Source organism: Protopterus annectens, chromosome 2.part0 (assembly GCF_019279795.1).
Source record: "Protopterus annectens isolate FY-2018-M chromosome 2.part0, PAN1.0, whole genome shotgun sequence".
NCBI classification, from domain to species: domain Eukaryota; kingdom Metazoa; phylum Chordata; order Ceratodontiformes; family Protopteridae; genus Protopterus; species Protopterus annectens.
Window position 1 is genome coordinate 858,135,666 of NC_056728.1, and position 27,645 is coordinate 858,163,310.

A 27,645-nucleotide genomic window follows, 5' to 3' on the forward strand; every position below is an offset into this window, starting at 1 on the left:
ACTTCTGATCAGCTAAACAACTTTCTTAATCCAGTTGTAAAACTGTTTCTGGTGATGTCTCACCTACAGACAGAAGCGGTTACCATTTTCACTAAAGTTTTGCTTAACACTAACTGGCTCTTCTGATTTACAGTTTTTTTACTGAAGTGGCAAAACACATGCACAATACCGAGAAAAAGCATGTTGATAACCCCATTTAGATGATATTAAAAATTAACAAATTCGAACGTTGTAATATCGATAATCGAACCCAAAAGTCCGAACCCCAATAACGAAAACACACGTGACAAAAAAAATGAAACAAACTAAAGTGGGGGACTTCGCCCCCCATACCCTTAACGTGGGGGCTGTACCACCCCCAATTTAAATATACCAACTCCGACATAGCACCACAGTGAAGGAAATACCGTAGCCCCGAAAACAGCCCACCGATATATGTGCCGTAGCTTCGCTGTTTTTGGATTTCGGACTTTTGGGCTCGATATTACAACGTTCAAACTTGTACGTCCGACGTTGTAATATAGACCCGAAAATTTCAGTGTCAGTCTACCATCTGCTGGCCAAAACCAAAAATACTGCTCATCGTTTCTTCAAAATACCCAAGCTGAAATGCAAAGAAACTAACTACATTATACGTAATCTACTTTTCGTTCTTGTAAAAATGCACAAGGGCGTGCACTGCGATATTACGTTACAAACAAATCTAAACAATTAAATTTGGAAAGCTTAACTACAGAGGTTTCGTTTGTTTGCAATGAAATTGGCGTTTAAACTGAAGTTTATAAATCTCATCTATTAATAGACCAAGACAAAAAAGAGGCAACGGTCTTCAACAACGTAGCTACCAAATGAATCTGTAAATACACTCTATTTCCTCAAAATATCTAAGAGCTTAAACGTGTTGAAATAATATCGAGGTGAACTTTGACCTGGCATGTCTTCCGTCTAACGTTCCGTACCAAACCACGTGGGTGAGGAATCTGTCCATCAGGGCAAAACATTTGTAAGTGTGTTGCAGCATGGCAACAGAGCGATCTTTAAGGTTTGAGGGGTGTAATTTTTTCAGGCAACGTGTGATCTTGTCAACTTTGAGTGGTAAATCTATAAAATTGCAAAATATAAGAGCCAAGGATGACAGTCCAGGGTTAAGAGGTAAGCCGTTGTTGCCAAATAAATTACAGCGACTTATAATGCGGAAAATACGTATGTGATGCATCTGTATTTTGCACTATTTTTATTATTATTGATGTTGCATTTTCACTTTGTATTTGGCATTTGTAAACAACGCTGTTCTTAAACGGTGAGTGTTGGTGATAGTTGGCTATGGTGGCTCAAGAACGCTTTCTGGTGCACCACACAGGAGGGGCGTGTGCTTCTGTATATGCAGTCAACGAGGTGCGACAGGCGGTTATAAAGTATATTACGCACATGCGGATATAATCGTTTGTAGAGGTCCAGTAGCAGTTCTTTGTGTGTGATTTTGATGTGAAAGGTGTTCCGTATGTGTTCACGACGTTGTACTCCACGGATGCGGGCTATAATTTATAAACTAATTAAAGACGTCATCATTGTTGACTTCTGCCTGCAGCTGGTTGATCCCGTTACCTGTCTCCAAAAACTTGTGGCTTTTAAATGCGGTGTACTTTTTTCCCCTGTTGCGTCTACAATTTCGTAGTGTAGTGGTTTTCTGTTGGATACCTTTTAAGTAGTAGTTGTTGGCTTGGCATGTGTTGTATAATTTAAACCGTTTCAGTTGTTGGATTGTTGTATTTTTTTTTCTATTGGGAGTTGCGATGTGCTTTTGTGTGTTATGGCAGCCTAACGGAGCAGTGTATTTGGGATGAAACGTTAAAGCTTATTCTCAAGTTTAACATTTGTTTGATGGGTATTAGTTACTTTTAGCAGTCCCCTCCCTTCTCGTTGCGCTTCTGTAAATGCATCTGTAAACCACTCCCATTACGGTAACTGTCATTTTCTCCAAAAGTAAAGGCAACAGTGTTGCTAAGTAGCTATCCTATTTCCCAGTAAGATACAAAACTAGAAAAAAATGCAAAAACTTTTAATGTCTAAATAGCATTGTCATGAATTGTAATCAAAATATCCTGGGATATACCCTGTAACAAACCACGCCTTGTTAATGACGTCACTCCGGTCATTTGTTTGTTTATGTATTGTTTTTGATTATCGGGAAGTCCTACTGGGCAATAAAATTGCTTTTCAGAGGGCCCAGAGATGGCAAATATCTTGGCTAAAAATTGAGAAGTAGAATTAAATTCACATTTACATACAGTTTTTACATGTGGTTGCACGTCGCAATGTATATGCTTTTGTGGACAGATTTCAATTTTAAAGTTACCAGAGCAACTGTGAATAATAATATAGCAATAACCCACGCCTGGGTGTGGGTAATGTTGGATTTACCATGGTTGGTGTAGTTTGGTCATGAGGGCGAAGCCCGAGTGGCCAAACAAAGACAACCGTGGGTAAATCCAGCATTACCCACATCCAGAAGTGGGTTCTTGCTGTTATACAATGACATTGTTTAAGAAAAAAAATACTTGCTTTTTTTAAATAATGGCATTGTATAATGCCTCCTTGCTGCCCTTCTGCAGCTGTCTGGTATTCTGCTGCAGTTCTGATGTACTGCATATGCTTACACAGTACATCAGAGCTGTGGGTGGAAGCAACGGAGAAAGCAAGATCTCCATTACTTTTTACAAACTGTCTCGCTATGATACACCCATTTGGCGTGGGTTATTGCTTAAACAATTTAAAGTTAAATTTCATGTTGGAGAGCAGGTGTAGATTTTTAGGTACATGGTACAATTTTGATATTTACAAATATGTACATATGTGTGGTAGTGTACAGATCATAGCCACAGAGGCTAGTAATCCTGGCAGGAGAGGGGTTTAGAGGTGGAGAGAGACTTATAGGACTAGGTGGGGAGAATGCAGTTGCATTTTCTGTTAGAGTAGGAATGTAATTGAGATTTAAAGTTTTCAAAGTTTGCACCGGTCCTTGGAGAGGAAGGAAGAGAATTCCGTTTTTTTGCTAAGGGAAAGGATAGCAGGAGCTGACCAGCAGGGCGATTGGCTTTTCGAGACACAGATTAGGTTTTGGGTGAGTAGATCTGAGAGTTCTCTGAGGGGTGTAGGGGAAAAGGATGTTGCATAGAGCAGGGCACTTTAGAGGGTTGAAAGATTAGTTTGTGGGCTGTGGTAATTTGAAGATAGTCTAGATGGTTTGAGAGTTCAAGCCAGTGTAACAAATTAAGGGCAATACAGTGATTGGAGGAGTATTTGGCTTTGACAAATTTAGAAATCATATTAGAACAGACTTCCAATTTTGAAGTGAGTGTGGCAGATAAGTTAGTTAATAGAGGAGTGCCATACATTAGTGAGGGGAGTAGATGGGTAGTGGCAAGTGTTTGTCTGGTGGAAAGATAGAGAAATTGGATGTTCCTGTGTAGCATACCAAGTTTTATATGGGTTTTCTTAATAGGTTCATAGGTTCATACTAGGCTATCTTCCCGAGGGCATTTATAAGCCTAGCCCATAGTTTTGTGGCTTACTATGCCCATTATTTTGCTGTGCCTCTGTCGAGCAGTGACACTGAGGTAACCCCTGGGGTGTATCTGCGATCTCCCATCCATTGGTCAAGATTCCTCTTGAACAAGGCCAGCGAGGTGCTCTGCCTCACATAAACCGGGATTTTGTTCCACAGCATAGGGAGTCTTTGGGTGATGAATCTATCCCTCCAGCACGTCCTATTAATAACCGTGTCGAGGTTCAAGTCTCCCGCCCTTGTGGCTCTGAGGGATCTAGATTTTTTGAGATGAAGCATGTTCATCAAATCTGGGTTTGACATGGCCTTGTATGTCAGGCATAGGTCACCTCTGAGCAAGCGGTAAGCAACTGAATATAACTGGAGTTCTTTCAGTCGGGCAGCATAAGACAGATTTTTGAGACCCTTTATCCTTTTGGTGAGGAACTTTGTGGCCTCTCCAGCTGCTGCAAGTGTCGGGTCAGATACATTCAATGGGGCATTGTACTCGATCATTGGTCTGATGAGTGATGAGTATAGGGAGACTATGACTTCCCTTGATCTAGATGTGAATCCCTTCATGATAAGGTGGGCAATGTAGAAGGTCTTCCTAACTACTTTAGCAATATGAGTGTCGAATGAAAGGCTACTGTCAACCTGGGTTCCCAGGTCCCTAATAACTTCTTCTGTGTTCAGGGGATTGCCACCTATATGGTAGCTAGGGGTAACCTTATTTTTCCGGAAGGGTATGACTATGCATTTCTTGGCATTTAACTTTAGGCCATGGCTCTGGCACCAGTTATCCATTTCTGTGAGACCCTTCTGAAGGATATCTGTGTCGGATGTGTTTTCAACCACGGCCCAGTTTGCAGTCATCTGCAAACTTTGTCAGCCATAACCCTCCTGTGTTTGCTTGTACTTCAGAAAAGTAGATGCTAAACAAGAGTGGGCCCAGGACTGAGCCCTGTGGGACACCACTTGTGACAGGCTTTGAGTCTGACATGGCGCCAGCAACTCTGACCCTGTGGGTTCTGTCACTCAGCCAGTTTGCAACCCATCTTGTAATGTATGGGTTTACATTTAAGTTGATGAGTTTTTCAATGATACCCGAGTGAGGTATTGTATCAAAAGCCTTCGCCAGGTCTAGGTAGGCTGTATGGACTGCCTTTCCCTCGTCAATGGCCTTGGTGACTGTTTCGAAAAAGTCAACCAAGTTTAGAAGGCATGATCTGCTTTTGACGAAGCCAAACTGAGTTGGATCCAAAGTCTGCAAGTTCCCTATGTCTTTATTTATGAGATCCATTATGATCCTCTCCATGGCTTTGCAGATAAGGCTTGTCAAGCTAATGGGACAGTAATTTCCAGGGTCAGTGGAGGCACCGCCTTTGTGGAGTGAGACCACAGTCGCCAGCGCCACTCCTGGAATGCGATCCGGAGGTGAGACTAAGATTAAACAGCTGTCCTAACTGTGGGTTTAATTCCTCGTTGAGTTCATGGAGCACACAGCCGGGGACACCATCAGGTCCCATGGATGCTGTGTTCTTTGCCTTGGAGAGAGCAGTTCTCACCTGGGCGTTAGAGATGTTTGGGGGCTACAATCATTTGGTATAGATATCTCTCCTTTAGGGGAGTTTGCACTGAACCTGTCAGCCAGTATGTTGGCAATGTCTGTAGGATCAGTAATCTTCACATCATTTTGAACTAATTCTGAGCATATCTGGGAGTTTCCTCCTAGGTTTCTGACATAGCTAAAGAATGCCTTATGGTTGTCTTCCTTAGCTATTTTTTTCTCAAAATTAGCTTTGGATGATTTTATGAGAGCTCTTAGCTTTTTACTTATAGTGATCAGCGGTGTCTTACCTTTTAAGGATTTTGCTCTATCTTGTAGTAGCTTTCTCCTTTTGTTGTAGAGTTTGTTTATGGCTGGGGTCCACCAGACTGGACGCTTGCCTTTGGTACAAAGAGTCTTTGTTTTGCTTGGGATTGCCTGATCCATGCAGCCCTGCAGGTGCTGGTAGAAGGCATTTGTAAGTGATTCAGCGGTTTGAGTAATGTTAACCGCCGGCTCAGGGGCCTTAAAGGAGACCACACTAGTCTTTAGAAGTGTGAAGTCGGCTTTAGAAGTTCTTTACTGTGGTCTTTTCATTTCGGTGGGGGCGGATGAGGACCTCCAGCGAGATTAGTTTGTGATCAGATCTCACCAGTGAGGGGTATACTTCGGCTGAACATTGTGCTCCCATGTTCGTGATGATGAGATCAAGTATGTTTTCTCCCCTTGTGGGGATGGTGACTAGTTGTTCCATGGCATTTGAGTTTATGAATTCCAGGAACTTTTGGGCTAGAGTGTTTGGGCTTGAGTAGTGTTCCCAGTCTATATTAGGGTAGTTGAAGTCACCTAGTATGATGGTGTTCGGAGATACATTTATCCCCTCCAGTGTTTTCAGGAAGACCATATGAGGTTCCTGAGTTTGCGAGGGTGGCCTGTAACATGCTACAAATTGCAGAGCAGTCTTGCCTATGGTTAATTGCACCTGGATGGTTTCCGATGCATCGTGCGATGCCACCAATCTTGAGGTGTGGGTGTCCTTGATGAATATGGATACCCCTTCTCCTTTCTTGGTATTGTCCGAGTTTTGGGGCCGGAACGCATGATATGAGGTAAAACCTGATAGTGCTGGGGTGCTCTCAGGAGCCTTGAACCAGGTTTCTGTCACAGCACAGACATCGATGTTCTCCATACTGAGAAGGGCCTCGAAAAGTGCATCTTGAGGTTGAGACTTCTGGCATTGAGCAGCATTACCCTTAATTTTTTTCTTTGTTTTGTTCTAGGGTGGTAGGTTTAGAATTTGGGCCTTGCCTAAAAAAGGCACTATGGGGGTGGCAAGAGCCTTTGCCAAAATCCAGAATCCCAGGGTGACAAGTGCAAGCCGCCCTTGAAGCAGCGTGGCTTGCCCAGCATGTCATCCCAGGCAGACAGACATTGGATCCCCTTTGAATGACACCAGAGTTTAAGCCAATTGTTAAAGCTGATCATCTTATCTCTGTATTGTGGCATCATTCTTGGTGAAGGTAGGATACTGCTCAAGGTCAGGGTCATACCTGCTTGGGCTACATAATCAGAGAGCTCCTCTATGTCTCTTTTCATGTAGTCCAAGGAGGTACGCCTCAGGTCGTTAACACCAGCGTGGACAATGATTGAGTCGACTTGTACCTGCTGTTGAGAGACCTGAGTGCATGCGTTATGTGGCGGATTCTAGCACCGACAGGCAGCTTACTGTGACCTTCTCCTTACTCAGTCTGGTGAGCGGACGCCAGTGTGTCTGACTATGGAGTCACCAATGACTAGTGTGTCTGGCATTGTGTTTGGCCTTAAGGGCTGTGACTGCTTGACACTCTGACTGTGTGGTCTATGTGTTGCAGGTGTTGTGTTCTGAGGTGGTAGTTGTTTGGGTGTCCGCTTTGGTGGCCTCTGCTGTTTTGGTAGATTTTTGATCAGAGCCTCCGAGTATGTCTTTGTGTGTTTATGTGTATGATTTGAGGTTGTGATGGTATTATGTGAGACTGGGTCTATAGTGTGTGTGGTTACCTTCTCCTCCTGTCTGGTCATGCCAGTCCTATGTTGAGAGAGCTCAGCCTCCAGTTTGGCCGTATAGTTGCATCTCTCGCATGTATTTGTGTTTTGTGGGAGGAGGAGAGGGTTGTTCAGTGTACATGAGGCAATTGTAACATTGCCTCAATATTCCCAGGTTCACCAGCTGAGCAGGAGAGGACATTAGCAACTGATCCCTCGACATGCTAGAAGGAATAGACAGAAAAACTTAAGAAAAGGTTCTGGGGGATGTGGGTGACCGAGAAATGGGGTTTGCTTTTTTGGGGTACTTTCTATAACAAGAGTGCTGTATCGAGGTGATAAGTACTGTAGGAGCAAGTGCTTCACTATACAGATAGAGAAAAGTCTACTTGGGAGTCAAGTAGAGATAATTTATAGTTGTAGGATACACTAAATAGAACAGTAGTATACTTTGAGGAAGGTAGTTTTAAGGGGAAATTTGAAGAGTGGACTTTAGGTAGCCCTAATAGTTTAAATCTGATTAACTGGCGCTGCCCTAGTGTGCAACGGTAGCAGCTCCGAGCTAAATCGTGCTAAAGCGCGCTAACGCGTGCTTTATAGCAGGGGGCTGGAAAAAACAGGAAATTACCCAAAATGGCCGACAAATTACTAGTTGCTGCTTCTAACCACTCCTCTGAGGACAAACAAGCAGCTCAGTACTCCCCACTCCCACTGGTGAGTAAAGAAACTACCTCTGGCCACACAAGAAAATGGAGGAACACAGAAACCAAATACAAAGCCCAGGGATCAGCAAAATCTGATCACTGGAACAACTAGCTAGGAAAGTTTAGAAAAGGAGAAATATTTTTTGTTTTTTTGTTTTTTTGCAAACAGACAGAAAAAAATGCAGTAAATGCTTTGTTTTCGACTAAATTGCTATCAAAGGCTGGTACACTTGAGTGTATTAGCCTGTTTGTTACTTTTAAGCAATACTATAGCCCACAAGTGCAATCAACAATATAAGCTCACAAAAACAGGAAAATAAGGTAATAAAACAGTAATATAGGCACAAACAGTAGTCGAAAAGCTCAAAAGATCGAAAAATGCAAACTAAAAAGTTTAAAAAATACTTATGATCAAGAAAGTTGCTTTTTCTGCTCTGCTGGCTTAGGAACTCTGCAGGGGACCACGAGGAGCTATGCCTAGTTCTCTAATGCCAGAAAAGCTTGCCAAAGCGTGCTTTATAGCAGGGGGCTGGAAAAATCAGGAAATGACCCAAAATGGCCGACGAATTACTAGTTGCTGCTTCTAACTACTCCTCTGAGGACATACAAGCAGCTCAGTACTCCCCACTCCCACTGGTGAGTAAAGAAACTACCTCTGGCCACACAAGAAAATGGAGGAACACAGAAACCAAATACAAAGCCCAGGGATCAGCAAAATCTGATCACTGGAACAACTAGCTAGGAAAGTTTAGAAAAGGAGAAATATTTTTTTTTTTTTGTTTTTTGCAAACAGAAAAAAATGCAGTAAATGCTTTGTTTTCGACTAAATTGCTATCAAAGGCTGGTACACTTGAGTGTATTAGCCTGATGTTCTTCGTCTTCCATTGCTGCAGTCCTTACTATTGGGTATAGTCCGCATCCAGTCGGCCCGAATACCAGAGTATAAGGCTGACGTCGGTCAGGGCGCATTAGACTGACGTCAGTACGTCAGGGTACTAATGCGCATGACCGGCGTCATATCCTCAGTCTTTTTTGCCGCGTGATCCGATGCAGAAGCAGTTTTGCGAGTGCAGGTTGGCGTTCTGAAATATTTCCGAAACCGGAGTTTCAGACCGAATCAGAGTTGGCTAAGTACCCCGTTGGGGAATATTTTGGTTTTTTCTTGCCTCAGTTTTTAACCGGATGTCAGAAAAAGTGAATAACTGTATTTCTTGTGGGAAACAAATACCTCATAGGGATTACCATACATTATGTATACCTTGTTTAGGGCCTGAGCACGACGTTGTTGGTTGCCGCTCTTGTGCTAGGTTTAACAAACGCACTATTAAGAGGAGGTTAGACTGTGCCAGATTAGTGTTTGGGAAGCGTTGCAATTATAAAATGCCGTCGGATGCTCCGACGCTCGCTTCATCCAAGAAGCGCAAGGACAAAACGGCGAAGCCTAGGGTTGATGAACCGGCAGTCCCAGACGTCGGTTCTTTAGATGGCTCAGTGGAGCCAGAGGTTTTGCCAGGAGTTTCTATAGAGTCTCAGGCAGAAACTTTACTGTTACAGGATGTACCCTCTCAGGAGGCAGGCCAGGCTGAGGGGCTTCTCAGGTAACTATTCTTCCTCTCTTCCCAAAGTAGTTAGAGCCTCTCCTTCTGTTGCCAAAACTTCTTTTAGAGGTAGGCCAACTTCAGCTTCAGTTGGGGCTTCTCCTAGCCTTCGGGTTCTGTACCTAAGAAACATATGCTTAAAATGGCAGAAGATTTGATTACTATGATTAGAGGTTCTATGGGCCCTCCTGATAAGAGGCCTAGAGTGGAACCAGAGTTTGACAGTTTTGAACAGGGTTCAGGGCTTCTGAATCTTCTGGAAGATTTGCAGGAGTTTCCTCATTATTCTGATTCTGATGTGGATGATGCCACTCCTTCCGGCTTCTCCTCCTGAGGATTTTTCATTTTCAGAGACTCTGCATTCCATGAGGGAGCACTTTAAATGGGAAGGCCAGGATTACTCTGATTCCAGGAAGAGGCTTAGGGAATTCTTGTTTTTACCCCAGCATAGGCCCTTAGCTATACCTCCTGTGTTGAATGTGGTGGAAGATGTTTTGCAGAGGCTTCCTGAACCCTGATTCTTTGCCTCCTGCTCCTGTTAAACCTGATAGGTACTATAGGGTGCCCAAGCTCATAAGTATTTGTTTAAGAGTCCTAGGGCGGACCCAGAAACTGTTTCTCAGGGGCCTAAAGGTGTTAAGGCCTCTGTGGTTAAAAATCCTGTTCCCACTGACAAAGAGGCAAGGGCGTTAGATAGGTGGGGTAAGAAAGTGTATACTTCTTCCACTCTAGCCATGAGAGCGTTGAATTGTCAGTTTCACATGCTGAAATATCAAAATTATCTCCTTTCACAATTGAAATCTAAGGTGGATGCTTTGGCGGAAGGTATTGATTGTAAAGACTTGCTGGATTTAGTTTATGTGTCTGAACAAGTGGGCAAGCATTCTTTGCAATGTGGTTTTGATGCTGTGCAGGCCTCCTCGAGGGTGGCTGCCACTAGTTCTGTTCTTCGCAGGCATGCCTGGTTGAGGGATCAAAATTTGGCTGAGCATGTTAAGACAAGGATTTTGGATGCTCCTTTACAGTCTGATGTGTTGTTTGGTTCTCCTGTGGAAGCAGTTTTAAAGAAAATGGAGGACAAAGCTAAGTCTATGCAAACTGTTAAAGTTTTTTGCAGGTACAGCCACCGAAGTTTAGTAGAAATTGGCCTGCTAAGGGGTGGACATGTCCTGCTTATGATTCCCAGTCTAGGGGTAGGTCTAGACGTGGTAAGGGCAGGGCTCAAGGTTCTTTTAGGCCTAGAACAGGGAGTTCACCTGCTCAGACTTCTGGTGAGGGCAGGGGTCAGTCCTTTCGTAAACAGACCCAATGACCTGCCTTTTCAACTGCCAGTAGATTCTCGTCTGGTAGCTCCTTTGGAAGGACAACTGTCTCTTTTCAAAGGAAATTGGGATTTAATTACTCAAGACAGATGGGTGTTGGACATCATTCTACCAGTCCCTGTGTCAGAAAGGGGCCTAGGATTTTATTCTCGCATGTTCCTAGTACCAGAGAAGGGGAACACGTGGAGACTACTTTTGGATTTATCTCTCCTCAACACTTATCTGGACATTCCCAAGTTCAAGATGTTGACGTTACAACAGCTTTTACCTGCTGGGCAAAGATCACTGGATGGTAACTTTAGATCTCAAGGAAGCTTACCTTCATGTGCATATCAGGCTAAGTTACAGGAAGTATCTGCGGTTTCAAGCTGGAGATTCTCATTATCAGCTCTCTGCATTGCCCTTTGGCTTATCTACTGCCCAGAGTATTCACAAAGGTTCTGGCTCCAGTGATAGCTTACTTCAGGCTACAAGGACTTCAAATCTATCCTTATTTAGACGACTGCCTGATTCTGGCTCAAGAAAAGGAAGACCTTCTACAGCATCTGGAATGTCTTATAGCAGTGCTAAGATGCCTAGGGTATTCTGTGAACGAAATAAAGTCCAGTCTAGTACCCTCTCAAGACATGTGCTTTCTGGGTGTGAGACTGAATACAGCAGCCCAGATGGCCTTTTAACCCCGGACAAACAAAAGAGTCTGTCACTTTACTTCCATCAACTATCTCATCAGTCCGTGCTGACTGCAGAGACAGTCCTTCAAGCATTAGGGTTCATGGCATCTTGTATTCTGGTGCTTCCCAATGCCAAACTGCATATGAGGAAGTTACAATGGTATCTCAAACATGTATGGACACAGCACTGCCAGGATTTAGACACTGTCATTCAAATACTACCTTGCCTTCAAAGAGTATTTTTGTGGTGGGCTCAGGAATGTCACCTAAACAAGGGACTCTCTGTGACCCGGCCAGAGGCGAGTCAGATTTTACCGACAGATGCCTCGGACATTGCTTGGGGAGCTCATCTAAATGTAAAGTGGATACAAGACAAGTGGCCTGCCAGACTACAGCATCTACATATCAACATACAGGAGATGTTAGCAGTCCAGTTCGCATTGCTGGCTTTCAAGGAGTTACTTCTTCCAGGGCAGGTGTTGATTCTAACAGACAACGCAACTGTCATGTGGTACTTCAACAAACAAGGGGGAACACATTCTTATCCTCTATGCAGGCATGCAATGATTTTATGGGAGACTGCGCTACGCCTGCACCTAACTCTTCAGGCAAGGTTTCTGCCAGGAGCACAGAACTCCTTCGCAGATGTGTTAAGCAGACAAATCATGGATCCCCACAAGTGGAAACTGGATCTTCATGTATTTCAGAAATTGACAGTGTCATGGGGAACTCCAGACATAGATCTGTTCGCTTCTCCACTAAACCACCAGCTGCCACAGTTTTGCACAAAGGGGTTTCATCACACAGCTTGGAAAGTGGATGCTCTGTCTTTCAGTTGGACAAACCTTCATCTGTATGCCTTTCCACCTCTGCCTCTTCTTCCAAAGGTACTGTTAAAGGTCAGACAGGACAGGCCAAGGATGATTTTGATAGCTCCAGATTGGCCTCGCAACACTGGTACCCTCTACTACGGAGTCTGGTAAAGAAGCCTCCATGGCCTTAACCTTTGACTCCGCATCTGTTATCCCAGCAGGACGGTCATCTGCTCAATGTCAAGCTTCACTCTCTTCCTCTGACAGCCTGGCATATTCTGTGTTGAAACACAGCAGGTCTCAACTTCCTCAACAAGTTTTAAATGTGATTATGGAAGCTAGAAGACCTAGTACAAGGAAAGTGTACGCAGCAAAATGGAAAAGATTTTTATTTTGGAGTAAAGCAAAGAATTTGGAGATTTCTGAGCCTAATTTGGGTATGGCTCTTCAATATCTTACTGAGTTACTGGACAAGGGTCTGTCCTTCTCTTCCATTAAGATTCATGCTGCAGCGATCTCAGCTCACTATGATTGTGACCCACCATTGTTTTCGCATCCTTTGTTCAAGCAGTTTCTTAGAGGGGCTAAGAATATAAGACCCCCGTAGAGCTCCTACTCCTGCTTGGGATCTCAATTTTGTGTTGGAAAAACTTACTCTACAACCTTTGAGCCTGCGGCTACTGCTGAATTGAAATATTTGTCATGGAAGACTGCTTTTTTTGGCTATTACTTCTGCAAGAAGGGTGTCTGAGTTGCAGGCCCTTATGGCAGTCGAGCCCTTTTGATTTTCCATAAGGATAGGGTATCATTACGTACTAATCCTTCCTTTATGCCTAAGGTGGTTTCTAGTGTGGCTTTAAACCAAACTATTCATTTGCCTACCTTTTATGCAGACCCCCAAAATAAAGGGGAAAAGATTTTGCATACTTTAGATGTACACAGGCAATTGCGTTATTACTTAAGCAGGACTAAGGATTTTAGGCAGTCTCAGCAGTTGTTTGTTTCTTTTGCTTTGAGTTCAGGGCAAGCCTGTGTCAAAACAAACTATTTCTAGGTGGATTGGCTTTTGCATTGCATTTTGTTATTCCCATCATGGCAAGGAGGTTCCAGCTGGGATTAGGCCTCATTCCACTAGGGCTACTGCCACTTCAACAGCATTTCTACGGGGTGGCAACTAAGGATATTTTGGAAGCAGCTACTTGGAGTTCAGTGCATACTTTCTCTAAGCATTATCACCTTCCTATCTACTCTAAGTCTAGGGCTGGTTTTGCCACAGCTGTTTTGCAAGGCATGTTGTCAGCTCCTGCTTCTTTATGATTTGCCAGCCTCCCTTACCTCTGCTTTGGGATTCTACCCAATAGTAAGGACTGCAGCAATGGAAGACGAAGAACATAGTACAGTTTTGTACCTACCATAAATGTAGATGTTCGAGGATTCCATTGCTGCAGTCCAATTTACCCTCCCTCCTTCCCCTCTGTGTTTAGGGGTGGTTGTGTAGGTGATTTACCTGCTTATATTTTTGTATATATTGTTCATGTTTTGGTGCAGGTATTTTGGGCCTTGTCTTTTTAGGGTCTTCTGACATCTGGGGCAAGAAAAGACTGAGGATATGACGCCGGTCATGCGCATTAGTACCCTGACGTACTGACGTCAGTCTAATGCGCCCTGACCGACGTCAGCCTTATACTCTGGTATTCGGGCCGACTGGATGCGGACTATACCCAATAGTAAGGACTGCAGCAATGGAATCCTCGAACATCTACATTTATGGTAGGTACAAAACTGTACTTTTGTTACTTTTAAGCAATACTATAGCCCACAAGTGCAATCAACAATATAAGCTCACAAAAACAGGAAAATAAGGTAATAAAACAGTAATATAGGCACAAACAGTAGTCGAAAAGCTCAAAAGATCGAAAAATGCAAACTAAAAAGTTTAAAAAATACTTATGATCAAGAAAGTTGCTTTTTCTGCTCTGCTGGCTTAGGAACTCTGCAGGGGACCACAAGGAGCTATGCCTAGTTCTCTAATGCCAGAAAAGCTTGCCAAAGCGTGCTTTATAGCAGGGGGCTGGAAAAATCAGGAAATGACCCAAAATGGCCGACGAATTACTAGTTGCTGCTTCTAACTACTCCTCTGAGGACATACAAGCAGCTCAGTACTCCCCACTCCCACTGGTGAGTAAAGAAACTACCTCTGGCCACACAAGAAAATGGAGGAACACAGAAACCAAATACAAAGCCCAGGGATCAGCAAAATCTGATCACTGGAACAACTAGCTAGGAAAGTTTAGAAAAGGAGAAATATTTTTTTGTTTTTTTTTGCAAACAGACAGAAAAAAAAATGCAGTAAATGCTTTGTTTTCGACTAAATTGCTATCAAAGGCTGGTACACTTGAGTGTATTAGCCTGTTTGTTACTTTTAAGCAATACTTTAGCCCACAAGTGCAATCAACAATATAAGCTCACAAAAACAGGAAAATAAGGTAATAAAACAGTAATATAGGCACAAACAGTAGTCGAAAAGCTCAAAAGATCGAAAAATGCAAACTAAAAAGTTTAAAAATGTTTTGCTGGATGTGGTGTGTCAAATTTCAGGTGTTCATCAATAGTGGTTTGGCAAAGGGAACACCTTCCCTCTATATTGGAGTTATTTTGGCTAATGATTTAGAATTAATTTTTATCAAGAGGGGAAGCTTTTGAGTGAGAGAATAATAGTATTTTGGATTTATTGGCATTTAGTGAGAGGTGATTTTGAAGCATCCAATTTTCAGTGGTGGAGAAAGTAGCTTTGGTCAGTGCCTGAAGCTCTGGGAGGTTGGTGGCACTACAGATTAATGTGGAATCGTCTGCATATTGTACAATTTTGGTATTGGGTATGGCTTTGTGGAAATTTAATATAGATGTTAAACAGCATTGGACCGAGTATGGATCCCTGGGGAACCCCAGTGGGGGTGGGAAGGAAGGTTGAGGTGCCTGTCCCCCATTTTACATCTTGAGATCTATTGGAGAGGTAGCTAGAGAACCAGGATAAGGTATTCTGTGAGAGAAAGGTCGGAGAGATGGTTTAGGAGATGGGTGTGGGAGATGGTATTGAATGCCTTGGACAGATCTAGACAAACAGTAGAAACTATTTTTCCAGAGTCCTGGGCAAGATTTATTGTCTAGGAAGGAGAGAAGTGCAGTGGTTGTTTTATGGCCTGGACGGAAGCTGTGTTGGGTTGCAGTGATTGGTTGGTTATTGGCTAAGAATGGCATGAGCTGAATGTGAATGCATTTTTCTAGTAGTTTGGAAATTGGGGAGAGGATGCTATAGGGTGGAAGTTGGAGATATTATTGTTTTTGCCTCCTTTATGGAGAGGTAGAATGAAGGCAGCGCACCATAGTTTGTGAACATAAGATTCTAGCATGGATCTATTGATCAGGATGCTAATGGGAAGAGCGATACCTTCTGCTGCTATTTTTAGGAAGGAGGATGGGATATTGTCAGGGGCATTGGAGCAAGGTTTTAATTTGGAGGGTATTTTTTTTTTATATAGGATGTTGAGATGGGTTTAAGGTTGAACTTATACAGGTGGGTGGCCTGTGTGATGCTTGCGCCCTGGCCCAGCAATCAAGGAGCCTTAATCCTCACCACTAACACCAGAGTGGGCGTCTCATATGAAAAGGATAACAAATACACATAGTAAAGTACAATTTCCCTTAAGTGCACACAGAGATCACAGTCTGGGGCTGGTTGCTCCCTTGCTCCCCAGGTCCCCAATAAGACTCCCCACTGGCACAAGCTATAGGGTCCAGATCTCAGCCTAGCTGGCAAGCTAACCTCCAGTATCCTCTGTGTCCCTGCCCGGGTAGCTGACACACACACACACACTTTGAGATAAGTATTTATACAACTTCACAGGAAAGGGAAAGGCTGACACAGATTCTCCAGCTGTGCCCCTTTACCCAGACTGTACGGTAGTAATTACTGCCACCACCAGCTAATAATTATCAGATAACCAAAGGCCCTTAAAAGGGTGTCCAATTATTACTGTGCAATATTATTATCCAATTGGTAAGTGTGAGGCTTATTAGAGTGACCTTGCACAATCAACTCTATAAATATGCAGTGTATTCTAGAGCTTAACGTAACCCTATACAAACCAGCTACAGGTAAAAGGTTTTTAAAATATTTAATAATAAATACTAAAAACACAAGACAATATTACTACACCACAGTGCTATTCAAGAGTTCCGAGATCACACAGAAACTTAAAATAATCCCGTAATACATTTCTGACATAACAGAAAAACGCTTAGTCTAATCTTTATAGTCCTAGCTATTCCTACAAGAAAACATAACTCTAAAGTAAGTTACATAGAGCGAGGCAGTGCTGAGTTGAATATCAAGACAAAAATGCTTCCTAATTTCTGGTTCTCACTGTTTAAATTGAAACTGCAGTTCTACTAAAACATTACATTATTTGTTTACACTTTCCTGGTTCCCAGGCCACACCGAAACTGCATTTACATTCTTTTACACTTAGAGCAATAAAGGGCATTCCACATGTAAATTCTGGTCATTAACTTTAGCCTTAAAACAATAGGCAAGATGCTTACTCCAGACTCGTCGACTCCAAATTCTAACTTCAAAAGGACATACAAAACATAATTTTAATTTCAAAGAACATTTGAAATACTTAGCTTAGTTTCCATTACAGCAGTTGGCAATGTTGCTACAATCTTGAAGTTCATAGCAATCTCTCCATTGAAAACCACATTGCCAAAGTGGTTAGAAAGACCTTCTACATAGCCCACCTCATCACGAAGGGTTTCACATCTAGATCAAGAGAGGTAATCATGCCCCTTTATTCATCCTTCATCAGGCCTATCATAGAATACAATGCCCCTTTTGGGATGTACCTTACCCGACACCTGCAGCAATTAGAAAGACCCCAAAAGTATCTCACCAAGAAGATCAAGGGTCTCAAACAGATGCCATATGCTGCTCGGTTAAAAAAACTCCAGCTCTACTCAGTTGCATACCCACTACTTCGAGGCGATCTATGCCTGACATACAAAGCTATGTCAAATCCAGAATTAATGGACATGCTCCACCTCAGTAAATCTAAATCCCTCAGAGCCACACGCTCGAGGGACTTGAACCTCAGCACAGAAATAAATAGAACTTGCTGGAGGGACAGGTTCATAACTCAGAGGCTCCCTTCGCTCTGGAATAGAATTCCAGTTCATGTGAGGCAGAGCACCTCACTGAATCTCTTCAAGAAGAATCTCGATAGGTGGATGGGGGATCGTAGGTTTGTCCCAGGGATTACTCCCATGTCACTATTAGACAGAGGCACAGTAAACTAAACCTTAAAACGGGCACAGTATACTCAAATCAAGGGGTGGCGTAAGCCATACAGAATCTGGCTAGGCTTATAATTGCCCCAGGGCAGATAGCCTAGTATGAACCTACATTTTACAGTGTTTTCTTTCATTTAAGAAACAAGCCTGTATTTTATATTTATATTTACAAATGCCAGAATTATGTATCAAATTCTATTTGACTAGGCTGGCAGCCTTCACCCTTATCTACCAGTCTTCACAGCCTGCACAAGCAATGGAGTCACGTTTCTTGGCTTTCCCTTCCCCATAAATTGTGTAACCTCAGAGAATGGCTCTATATTGCGGCGATGGGTGGATTGCCTAGTTATATTATCACAGAAATACATGAAAAGACACTACATTCGGAGCTGTCTAACCGCATTTAAACTGTTGCCCCGATAACAGAAAAGATTTACAATAGTAAATATTAAAAATTCTTAAATTGTCCACTAATGTTCTACGAAACAGTTCTGTTGTGTTGTACACATTACTGTTACATGATCACTCAGATATCCCTCAAACTCTTGTACAAGAGTACATTTCTTTTTTGTCAAAAAGGTGAAGTCTTGTCCTTTGAATTGGTAGTTGATGTGGTTTGTCCTGCTAATTTTTTTCCATAAAAGCGCCCCCATTGGGTATTTGAAAAGGTGGCGGCCCTAAGTAGCAAGGGAGTTGTTCTGGATTGGTGCAGGTAGCTGACCATACATTCCAGAAGCCCAAAAGTAACTGTAAACATTGGCATCTCATGTTTCTGTGTTATTGCTTGCCTACTAAATGCCTGGCCATATAGGTTCATAGGTAGGTACTAGGCTATCGGCCCTGGGGCCTATACAAGCCCAGCCAAAAAGGTACCCTGGCATTTGCCACCCAAGAAAATTATTTTCCTGTGCAACTGTCGAGCAGAGTCACAGAGGTGATCCCGGGGTGAATTTCCTATTTTCCATCCAATCATCAAAATTTTTCTTGAAGAGTGCTAATGAGGAGCTTTGTTTGATATAGATACTTTATTCCAGAGTATGGGAAGTCTCTGGGACAGGAATCTATCCCTCCGACATGTTCTGTTTATTCTGGTGACAAGGTTTAGGTCCTTACAGCGTGTAGCTAGGAGGGATTGGGATTTCTTTACGTGGAGCATGTCCAACAGCTCTGGGTTTGACATAGCTTTGTATGTTAGGCAGAGATCACCTTTGAGTAGGCGATGTGCGACGGAGTAAAGCTGGAGTTTTTTGAGACTGTCTGCATAGGACATCTGTTTGAGGCCTGTAATCCTCTTTGTGAGGTATTTCTGCGGCCTTTCCAGTTGTTGTAGATGTCTTGTGAGGTACATACCAAAAGGGGCATTGTACTCTATAATGGGTCTAATGAGTGATGAGTAGAGGGGGAACAATGACCTCTTTTTTTCTGGATGAGAAACCTTTTGTGATGAGGTGTGCCACGTAGAAGGATTTCCTGACTACTGTGGCGATGTGATTACCAAAGGAGAGACTACTGTCCACCTGTGTCCCAAGGTCTCTTATCACACGTTCGGTGTTAAGTATACTACCGCCTATGTTGTAGTTCATGGGTGCAGAGTTTTTACCAAAGGGGATGACAATGCACTTTTTGGCATTGAGCTTGAGTTTCTCCTGTGTTTCAGTGTCCCCTGTTAAAATAGATACATCTAAACCTTTAAAATAGTGCATATATATTCCTGCTCAGTACTTTACAAAATATCTCTTCAGCACACGTCTGTATAATACGACATATAGTTCTAATATATCTGTAACACAAGCATCTTACATGTTGATATTCACAAATTACTTAAAATTATTTACAAAATTTCAGATAGCTGGGCTGGCAGTGTCACCTTTCGTGACAAACATTTGCAAATGAACTGGTATACAGGCCACCAAGGCAGTTCCCTGTTTGTATAAACAAAACTGGTTGCAACAAGAAAATAATTACATGCTAAACATATAACAATGAGTAGAGCAAACCAAAGTTATGAACTGACCATAAATGTAGATATGTTTGAGTAGTTCCATTCTCAGTAATGGCAAACTAATACTTCAAACAACAGGACTTGCTCAGCAGGCTTAGACCTTTTCAGGCTACTTAAACTCCTCTGTCTCACAGGGCACTGTTACCAATTCCCTCCAGATGTTATGTGCAAAAAGCTCCCAAGGGTCACAAAAAGAAGAGGAAAAACAAAATCTAGACCAATGATTTCAAAGGAGGGGAAGGTGGATGGGTATGTTATGGAAAATGGACCTACTCCTACAGATCTATCATTATTTTAAGTACATAACTTTCACAAGGAAACATCTGTTAGACTGTACAGTGGCCTGTGGGATGGACAATGGGCTGTAGGTACTGTAGTGAGAGCTGCTGTGCTTATTATGATAAAAACTACAGAAGTCAGCCAGCCAAAAACTTTTAGCCCACAATTTCCCTTGGTAAAGGATTGAAGTAACAGTTTACTTTAAAATGTTGAAGTGCGATGGTCAGATGTGCGAAAAGATGTTTGTATTAACAAACTATAAATTGCTGAATTCACAAGAGAGTGAATGACAGTGCATTCACTCGTGAACTTGGCACTCTGAGTGGAGATCTCAGTTCAGTGGGGATCGGGACATGTACCACTTCCCTCACTGTAGTGTGATCTCTGAGTTAGTATATACAGTTGGCAGGGAGTGTGGGGGGTGCAGGGGGGCTTGGCCACCTGCAAAACATTCATAGCTGACATCCGGACATGATATGGTTTTGCTCAAATTCAACATTCCCTGAGTGTCGAAGTTTTCTGAGTACCAGGGTCTTACTTCCTTGCATTCACGGTTGAAGTTTCTGACATTTCGGATCAAATACATTAACAGTCACAAACGTGTGTTGGGACATTTTAAAGGTAAACCGAAGTAACTTGTATTTACAGACAGCCTTTGGTCTAGCAATGTAAAACCTTAACTGATGTTTCATGTCCATACAGTGGAGCAGGTATTTTCCTTAATCAGAAGACTTTGAAGGGGGGCAAGAAAATGAACGAACTGATTAAAGTTAGTCTCCGTGATCACTTTAGGCATAAAAGAGAGAGTCATTTGGAACATCACTCTACCTTTATGAAATACCAGGCAAGAATGATTTACAGACAGTGAAAGCATCTGAAAAATTTTCTCCAGATGTAAGTGCCACCAGACATGACATCTTCCAAAATAAGTATTTCAGTTCAAATGGGCACACAGGCTTCAGTGGGATATCAGTTTCTGTGTCATAAAGTACAAATCTCTGGGGAACAGGATCTTACAATGGAGGGCAAAAACAGAAGGGGACCTTAAGGAAACCTTTGCATACCTGAAGCAACACCAAAGAAGAGGACTGTAATCTAGAATGGCTGCTAATGATGGTTACCAAATGCACCTTGACAGAGGACCACATGGCCTGAACTGAATATTGCCGATAAACAATCTAAATAAATAGGACATAGCTTGAGAGGGTGTCTAGCTCACTGGTAGGAGCCATGTACACTAATTTGCCTGTCTCTAGATGTCATATGAATATTCATTGTTCTGAGATTAAGCAATAAACTGTACTACCTTAGTGGACAATGAAGGGAGGGTATGCCAGGACAAAGTCTGCCTGACTGGTGAGCAAGAGCACCATTTAGTGGGGTATAATTTCAAGCACTACTGCAGCATCTAAGATACAATATGACAATTACTTTTGCTCTGTGTAGTCTAGCTTTCTTAATGATTTCATCATCAGAGGAAATAGGGGAAGCAAAAAGGACACCAGTGGCCATTTTCTGGTCCAGGGTGTCCCTGGAGCCTCTTCCTAGAGTAGGGATGGTGTAAAAATAACTGGTGCTCTTGGCGATATATAGGGATACGAACAGTGTTTGCACAGCAAGACTTGCATGTGCAGAATAATTTAGGAATCAGAGAAAAACTAAGGAGCCATAACTGGAACATCAAAATATGATGGCTCAGTTTGTACTTGGGGAAATTAACCTCCTAAAATGTGACTGCCTACAAGGAAGTGGGTGAAACAAATGTCGCATTCCCATGGCTTCTCTGCATAGATGGGTAAGAGCATGCTCCCCTTTTGGGCTGACTTACTAAACCACTAGCATGCTGCCTGGGTGGAGGGAATTATGCTTCTAGGAAGGAAGTCATAGAAGGTTAACAGGATAAGAACAAATGCCCATATCTCTAGGGTGCTGATTCACATACATCAACTCACCTCCCACTCTAGGGCAGATATATATGTGGTGACTGTGGCTATGGGTGTGGGTAACAGAGATTCCCCATGGTGAAACTGATGTTCTTCATCCAGCAATGAAGGTGCTGATCTTGAAGTTTAGTTCTCTGAGGTGAGCAGTACACTTGCTTTAATATTTTAAATATTAAGTTTGCTTAAAAGGTGGATTGACCATTTTACTGGGAGCCAATTTACTGTTTTTAGAAGCCTTTTCGGAGGGTAAATCTGTATATTTTATTTTCAGAAATACCAGCAAGTGAAGTCTGTATTTAAATTTGGGGAGAAGCACATTTTAGCTAAGGTTGTACAGGCAAACTGGGGAGAGTAATAATTATGATTGCTTCCAGTTAGACCACACACAGTGTATCAAAACAATTTCCACAAACAGGACTATAAAAAGAAACAGAGCTTTGTCACACAATATTACTGTTACATAAAGCAGGCCTCTGTCACAATGTAAATTTAATCTGAACTGTTTTATGGGTGAAGGTATTTCTAGGGTGATGGTGATAATACTCCTAAATGGTCAACTAGGAGTGTGTCAGCTGACAACTGTTGAACATGCTGACAATTAACGTTGCACTTGTGATATCCAGAGCTGTATACACTGTTCAAGAAAGACTGCCATGATGATGTCCCACAATGCTTAGAAGACCTCATTCTTAAGTACATTTTTGTTCACCAAGTGTCCTGCTTATTACTTTTACTAGTGTTCTGTCACAGTGTAGCACTGCCTTCACATCATGAATCTCTACTTTGAACCTTTGTCTGCATTCTTGTTGGCAACTTGGTTCTTTCACTATGAAAGCTGGACTAAAATCTGAACACATGCAGTGCTTTTTTTCTACACCCAATTCAGTGAAAGTTGACTTTTACTCTCCAGAAAAGCAAATAAAATGCCAAAGATCCCTTTTCGTTTGGACACTCATCCAACTTTCTCAACGTACACTTCATTACTCTGTAGGTACAGAGTACAGCCATCTCTAAAGGGAAATCACTTTAAAGACTGCAGTACGTTCTGCTGTTTTTTTTTTCAAGTTTGCAATAATACCATAAATCTTAAAGTGATTAATAAAACTTACATAAATATGTCCATTTGGAAAATACTTTACTCGGACGATCTTTGAAGACTTTTAAAAGACGTGGACTAGGAGAGTTGTGTTTTAACAGACAGTACCAAACCTGCACATTAATCAATTCCTAACAAATTCCAGGCTGCTAAACATGTTTGGCACTTTATTAACACAATGCCATGGACATTACTAACCTTACAGAATGTGTAAGAGCCAGTGTCATGAAGAATGGCAATTCTAAAAGGAGGCCACCATGTATGAAATTCTCTCACCCACTGGTGCACAATTGTTGTGGGACAAACTATTAGTGTAGGGCCTAATTCCTCATACCTGTAAAGAAAAACAACTATTAACAAACATTTATACTGAATTCTGTCTCAAGTGTACAAAGCAAAGTCAAAAGCAAGTGCTTTTTGGAAAAACTGTACATGCACAGCGACAAAAACGATGCAAAAAACTAACGAGTAATAGGAATATTTCAAAAATGATAAAGAACGTACGACACAATTTAAGTGAACAGAAATTAAAATCTCTTTGTCCCAAAGTTTAGTGTAAAATACACTATTGCACTCATGTTAATGGCACTGTATATGATTACTTAATGTGTTTAGTCTACAAAGTTATAGATGGCATTATCTTGGATATCGTACTGACAGACCTATGATTTTTTTTCTTTAATCCCTACATGCAGTGTAAACCTCTGTAAAACAGATATTATACCATTGGGTTTAACCTAAAAGTAAAACCAAACTCTGCCAAAAAATAAATAAATCATCCTTTCTCGACTTTACCAAGTGACACTACTGTGATAATACATGATGTAGCTATGAAAAAAAGACAGGGCTGTTACCTTCAGCGACTTTCAAAAGATCTGTTCAGAGCATTATCAAATGATTTCTATGACCCTACTGACTACACACCAACAAGTTATAAATAAAATTAAAAATGATAAAATCACAACATTAATAAAGTTTTGTTTGTGTCTTTCGGCCTTTCCCGGTTAGGGGTCGCCACAGCGGAACTCTGGTCCGCTAATGATTGGCAGTAGATTTTTACGTACTGGCTTGCCGGGCCTAACGCACAACCTTCAATGAAGGGACGCCCATTCACGCATCTCGCTACACAGAAGACGCTCTGAGAATCAAACGGGCAACGTCTGTGAGGCGACAACGCTACCGCAGCACCACCACCGCAACAGAAAGGGAGAGGCATTATGTAGCTTTCAGAAATCACACTTTTCAATAAAACAAATCTAGTTGAGTTATAGAAACGACTTCAATTTTTATCAATTCTTCTACGTCTAGGTTATGAGCTTAATCTTAAAGAATGAAAAGGAAAAATTGTGAATGTAATATTTTAAAAGTAAATAATGAAATGATCTGCCAGAGTACAGGAAATGAGAGTGCAGAAGTACTCTGTGAAAATGTCATAACAAGCAAGAAATTATACATGAGTAAAACAATGAGGAGTGATCCCTTACATAAACTACAGATATGGTAACTGCTGTGAGAAGTAACACAAATTCCAGTTCCATGGTATTAAACACAACGGCTGGTGGTTTCCTACACAGAATTAAGAAAAAAACAAACTCCAGCTCCTACCAATCATGTTAAAATGTCAATATATGATTTACCTTCAGTTGTTTGACTAAAAATTAATGTCAACATCCTGACACTGTCAAAAATGGAAATGTCGACTTCCTAACACACATGGGCTGAAGTTGCTTCTCAGTGCATGCAAATATTACTTGGAAAAAAAAACAGCAGCCTGCCACACCCTCTGCTAATTAGATGCACAATTTTAGACACTGCACAATCCCCAAGGAAAGGAAATATTTTCCTACCCAGGTATTGTCTATCTTGCACACCTGTCGACTATCTGTATACTAGACCAAATGCAGGTGATTAAACAGATGTCAACAAAACTCCCTGTCAGGTTTTTGTAGCTTGTCACGGTTTTTTTGTATTGCAAATTCCCTGGCAACCAACCAATGGAACTCCAGTATGTGACCACTTCCCTATCCTAAGGTGACAAGCTGTACAGATACCAATAAACTTACAATGAAAGGTGACTGGCACATCTGCTGACACAGAAGCTGCTGACACAATAATATTGATAGTACTGTACCTCTTACAAACTTTCAGGTAACATACACCTCTGCTGTACCACTCAACAGACAAATCTGAAAAGTAGAGGTGGGAACAGACAGTGAAGATATCCCTGGACTAGGGCATCATACTCTAGGATGTCTGCAGCCCAAGACAATTGCAGAAACAAAGTTTCAAAGTAATGCTGTTGATGGCAACCTATGCAGTGGATTAGGAGAGTATCTGAGTGGTGCATTAACATGTGGTACAATATTTACATGTGCTATACAATGAACGTCACCTACAGTGCATAAAGAAGTGCGATAATATCACAAACTCAGACCAGTGAAATTTCTGTTGCTGTCTCACAGCATTATGGTAACCTTCCTTTAATACTGCATACTTAGTTTCGTGTGTGTGTCTGTGGCACTGGGCTGTTTTTAGGGACTGGGACTGCCGCATATTTTCTAGTACTTTGTACTTTTGTGGCAATGTCTGTTTGGTCCATTTCTTATGCTACGAGGTTTTTATGCCAGCAGTGTGCTATCTACTTCTCCTCAGAAATCTGGCACCAAGTTATGAAAAGTCAGGAACTCAGAGGAGTTGGAGGCATACCTGACCCTAACAATTTTAGAACCATCACCCTATCACTACTCTATAATAAACTGTTACACAATCAAAGGAGTTTACAACACAAGGGATCTATTTTGTTGGCTATGGAGACAAGTACAAGTTTGTTAAAAGGAGTTGTTGCTTCTGAATCTTTGGCATACTTTAAATAAGCAAAATCAGCACTTGAAGTGATCATGCAGAATGCTTATCATGAGCTCGCTAATGCTTTGAACACTATTCCACATAAGGAAATAATGAAAATTAAACGCATTAAATGTCAATCAATATACAATTCAATGGGTAAAACAAAACAGGTTAAGGTCAAGGGGTACCTGTCCTAACAATAATGCTACCACATACACCTTCAAGCAGGCATACACAGTTGCTGCCCAAATCAAACAGGACTGTACATATAACTCTGGTTTAAATTTATCTGCCTTCACGACTATTCTTAAAAGCAGACGAAGTAGTATTTAACTTGACCTGTAGTGTAACCTAATTCCGTAGTCTGGCAGTGCATGGAGTTAGGAACGTATCACTCCAGCAATGTCTTCTTTGGTTGTTGATGTAATGGGTGTGTTGTAAAGTTGCTAGTTTTGTGAAGAAATAGGAGATTAACTAGGATTGGGTCTTTGGGATTGGGTCTTTTTATGGGTTGGAAAAAAACTAACTTGTCACTTCAGAGCAGCTACTGGACTATTGTGTATAAGGAGAGTTGTGCTAATCTGTCAAGGTAATTGAAAGTTTTAATGCCCTTTTTATGAAAAATTGTTGGGTGTTTTCTTGTCAAGTGAACTATTTGGATTTGTACATACCAAAGGAAAATTGGTTATCTAACAGTGTAGTGCCTCGCGGGCGGTACTGCGGAGCTTGGGGCGTGGCATACATGATTGACACAGAACATGCAACACAGAAATAAAAAGACGTTTTCTTTTGGGAACATGCAGCAAGAATGTGATTTACTGTACTAAAGTGTGTGAGCCGAGTTAGCTACTTTTATCAAATCCAGCAAGAATGTGATTTCCGCACACATGTACTATGTACTACAGCTCCGTACTATAGCAAATAGCCTAGTAACATTGAAATTACAGTAAAGCACACACATTATTCGTTGGAGCAAACAATCGCCTTTATTTGTAGCACACAGTAAGGTTAGTACATCGGGCACAAAAGTAACTGTTTGGAATGTGATTTCCGTATTACAGCAAATAGCCTAGTAACATTGACCGTATAAGTGGCTAGCTACTGTTAGATAACCTTCACTTTACTGTACTAACGTATGTGAGCCGAGTTAGCTACTTTTATCTTTTTATCTATTTTTATATTTTATACTAAACTAAAGATTTAAACTAACAAGCACACACATTATGATATTATGTTATGAAAACAAGTAGGGGTACACACGGGGGTGGTGGATGCAGTACGGCAGCTCTCTTAATTTTCCATCTCTAAGATACTAGCCGCTTATTAGCGAGTTGAAGTAGAAAGGTCATATGATGATTAAACTATGCTGGTTTTACTTATAAAAAGATAATGTAATGAATTATTATGATTAATTTCTGTTTACCATGGATATCTGTTAACTGAGTGTGTGCCAGACCCGGTTATCTAACACTGTTATATTTACGCATTTAGTGTGCAATAAATTGGGTGGTCTACATCTAGGTCTCCGGAAATAATCTAGGACGCTTTTAAAATATTAATACTTTTGAGATACAAGTTACCTTGCATTTTCTGAAGTAAGAGGGTTGCACCACTAATTATCGTCTGACTTCGTATGCTGAAAAGCTCTGTTTCTGATTTAGAATAAACTGTGTTAGTGTCTTTACTATCACTACATATACTATATATATTTTAATTATCGTCTGACTTCGTATGCTGAATAAACTGTTAGTGTCTTTACTATCACTACATATACTATGTTTCTTGACAGTCAGTGCAGTTATGGGCGGGGTTTGCTACTGCGCATCCTGCGAGGCACTACACTGTTATATAACCGGAAAATTTAATTATGGATCTGCTAAGAGAGGAGTACAGTAGTAAGATGACTT

General features: G+C 41.6%; 1 protein-coding gene across 3 annotated transcripts in view; it reads left to right on the forward strand.

Annotated features, from left to right (window-relative positions):
* The first annotated feature begins 629 nt into the window (after positions 1–629).
* RCL1 (RNA terminal phosphate cyclase like 1) overlaps positions 630–27,645 on the forward strand; it is a 506,457-nt gene continuing 479,441 nt past the window's right edge. For 2 of the 3 annotated variants that reach the window (XM_044061125.1, XM_044061126.1), the window contains exon 1: positions 638–1,152. In XM_044061125.1, coding sequence (XP_043917060.1) covers positions 1,020–1,152 — 133 coding nt within the window. In that variant the 5' untranslated portion in view covers positions 638–1,019. Of the gene's footprint in view, positions 1,153–27,645 lie in introns of all 3 variants that reach the window. The other variant, XM_044061124.1, reaches the window with a different exon arrangement.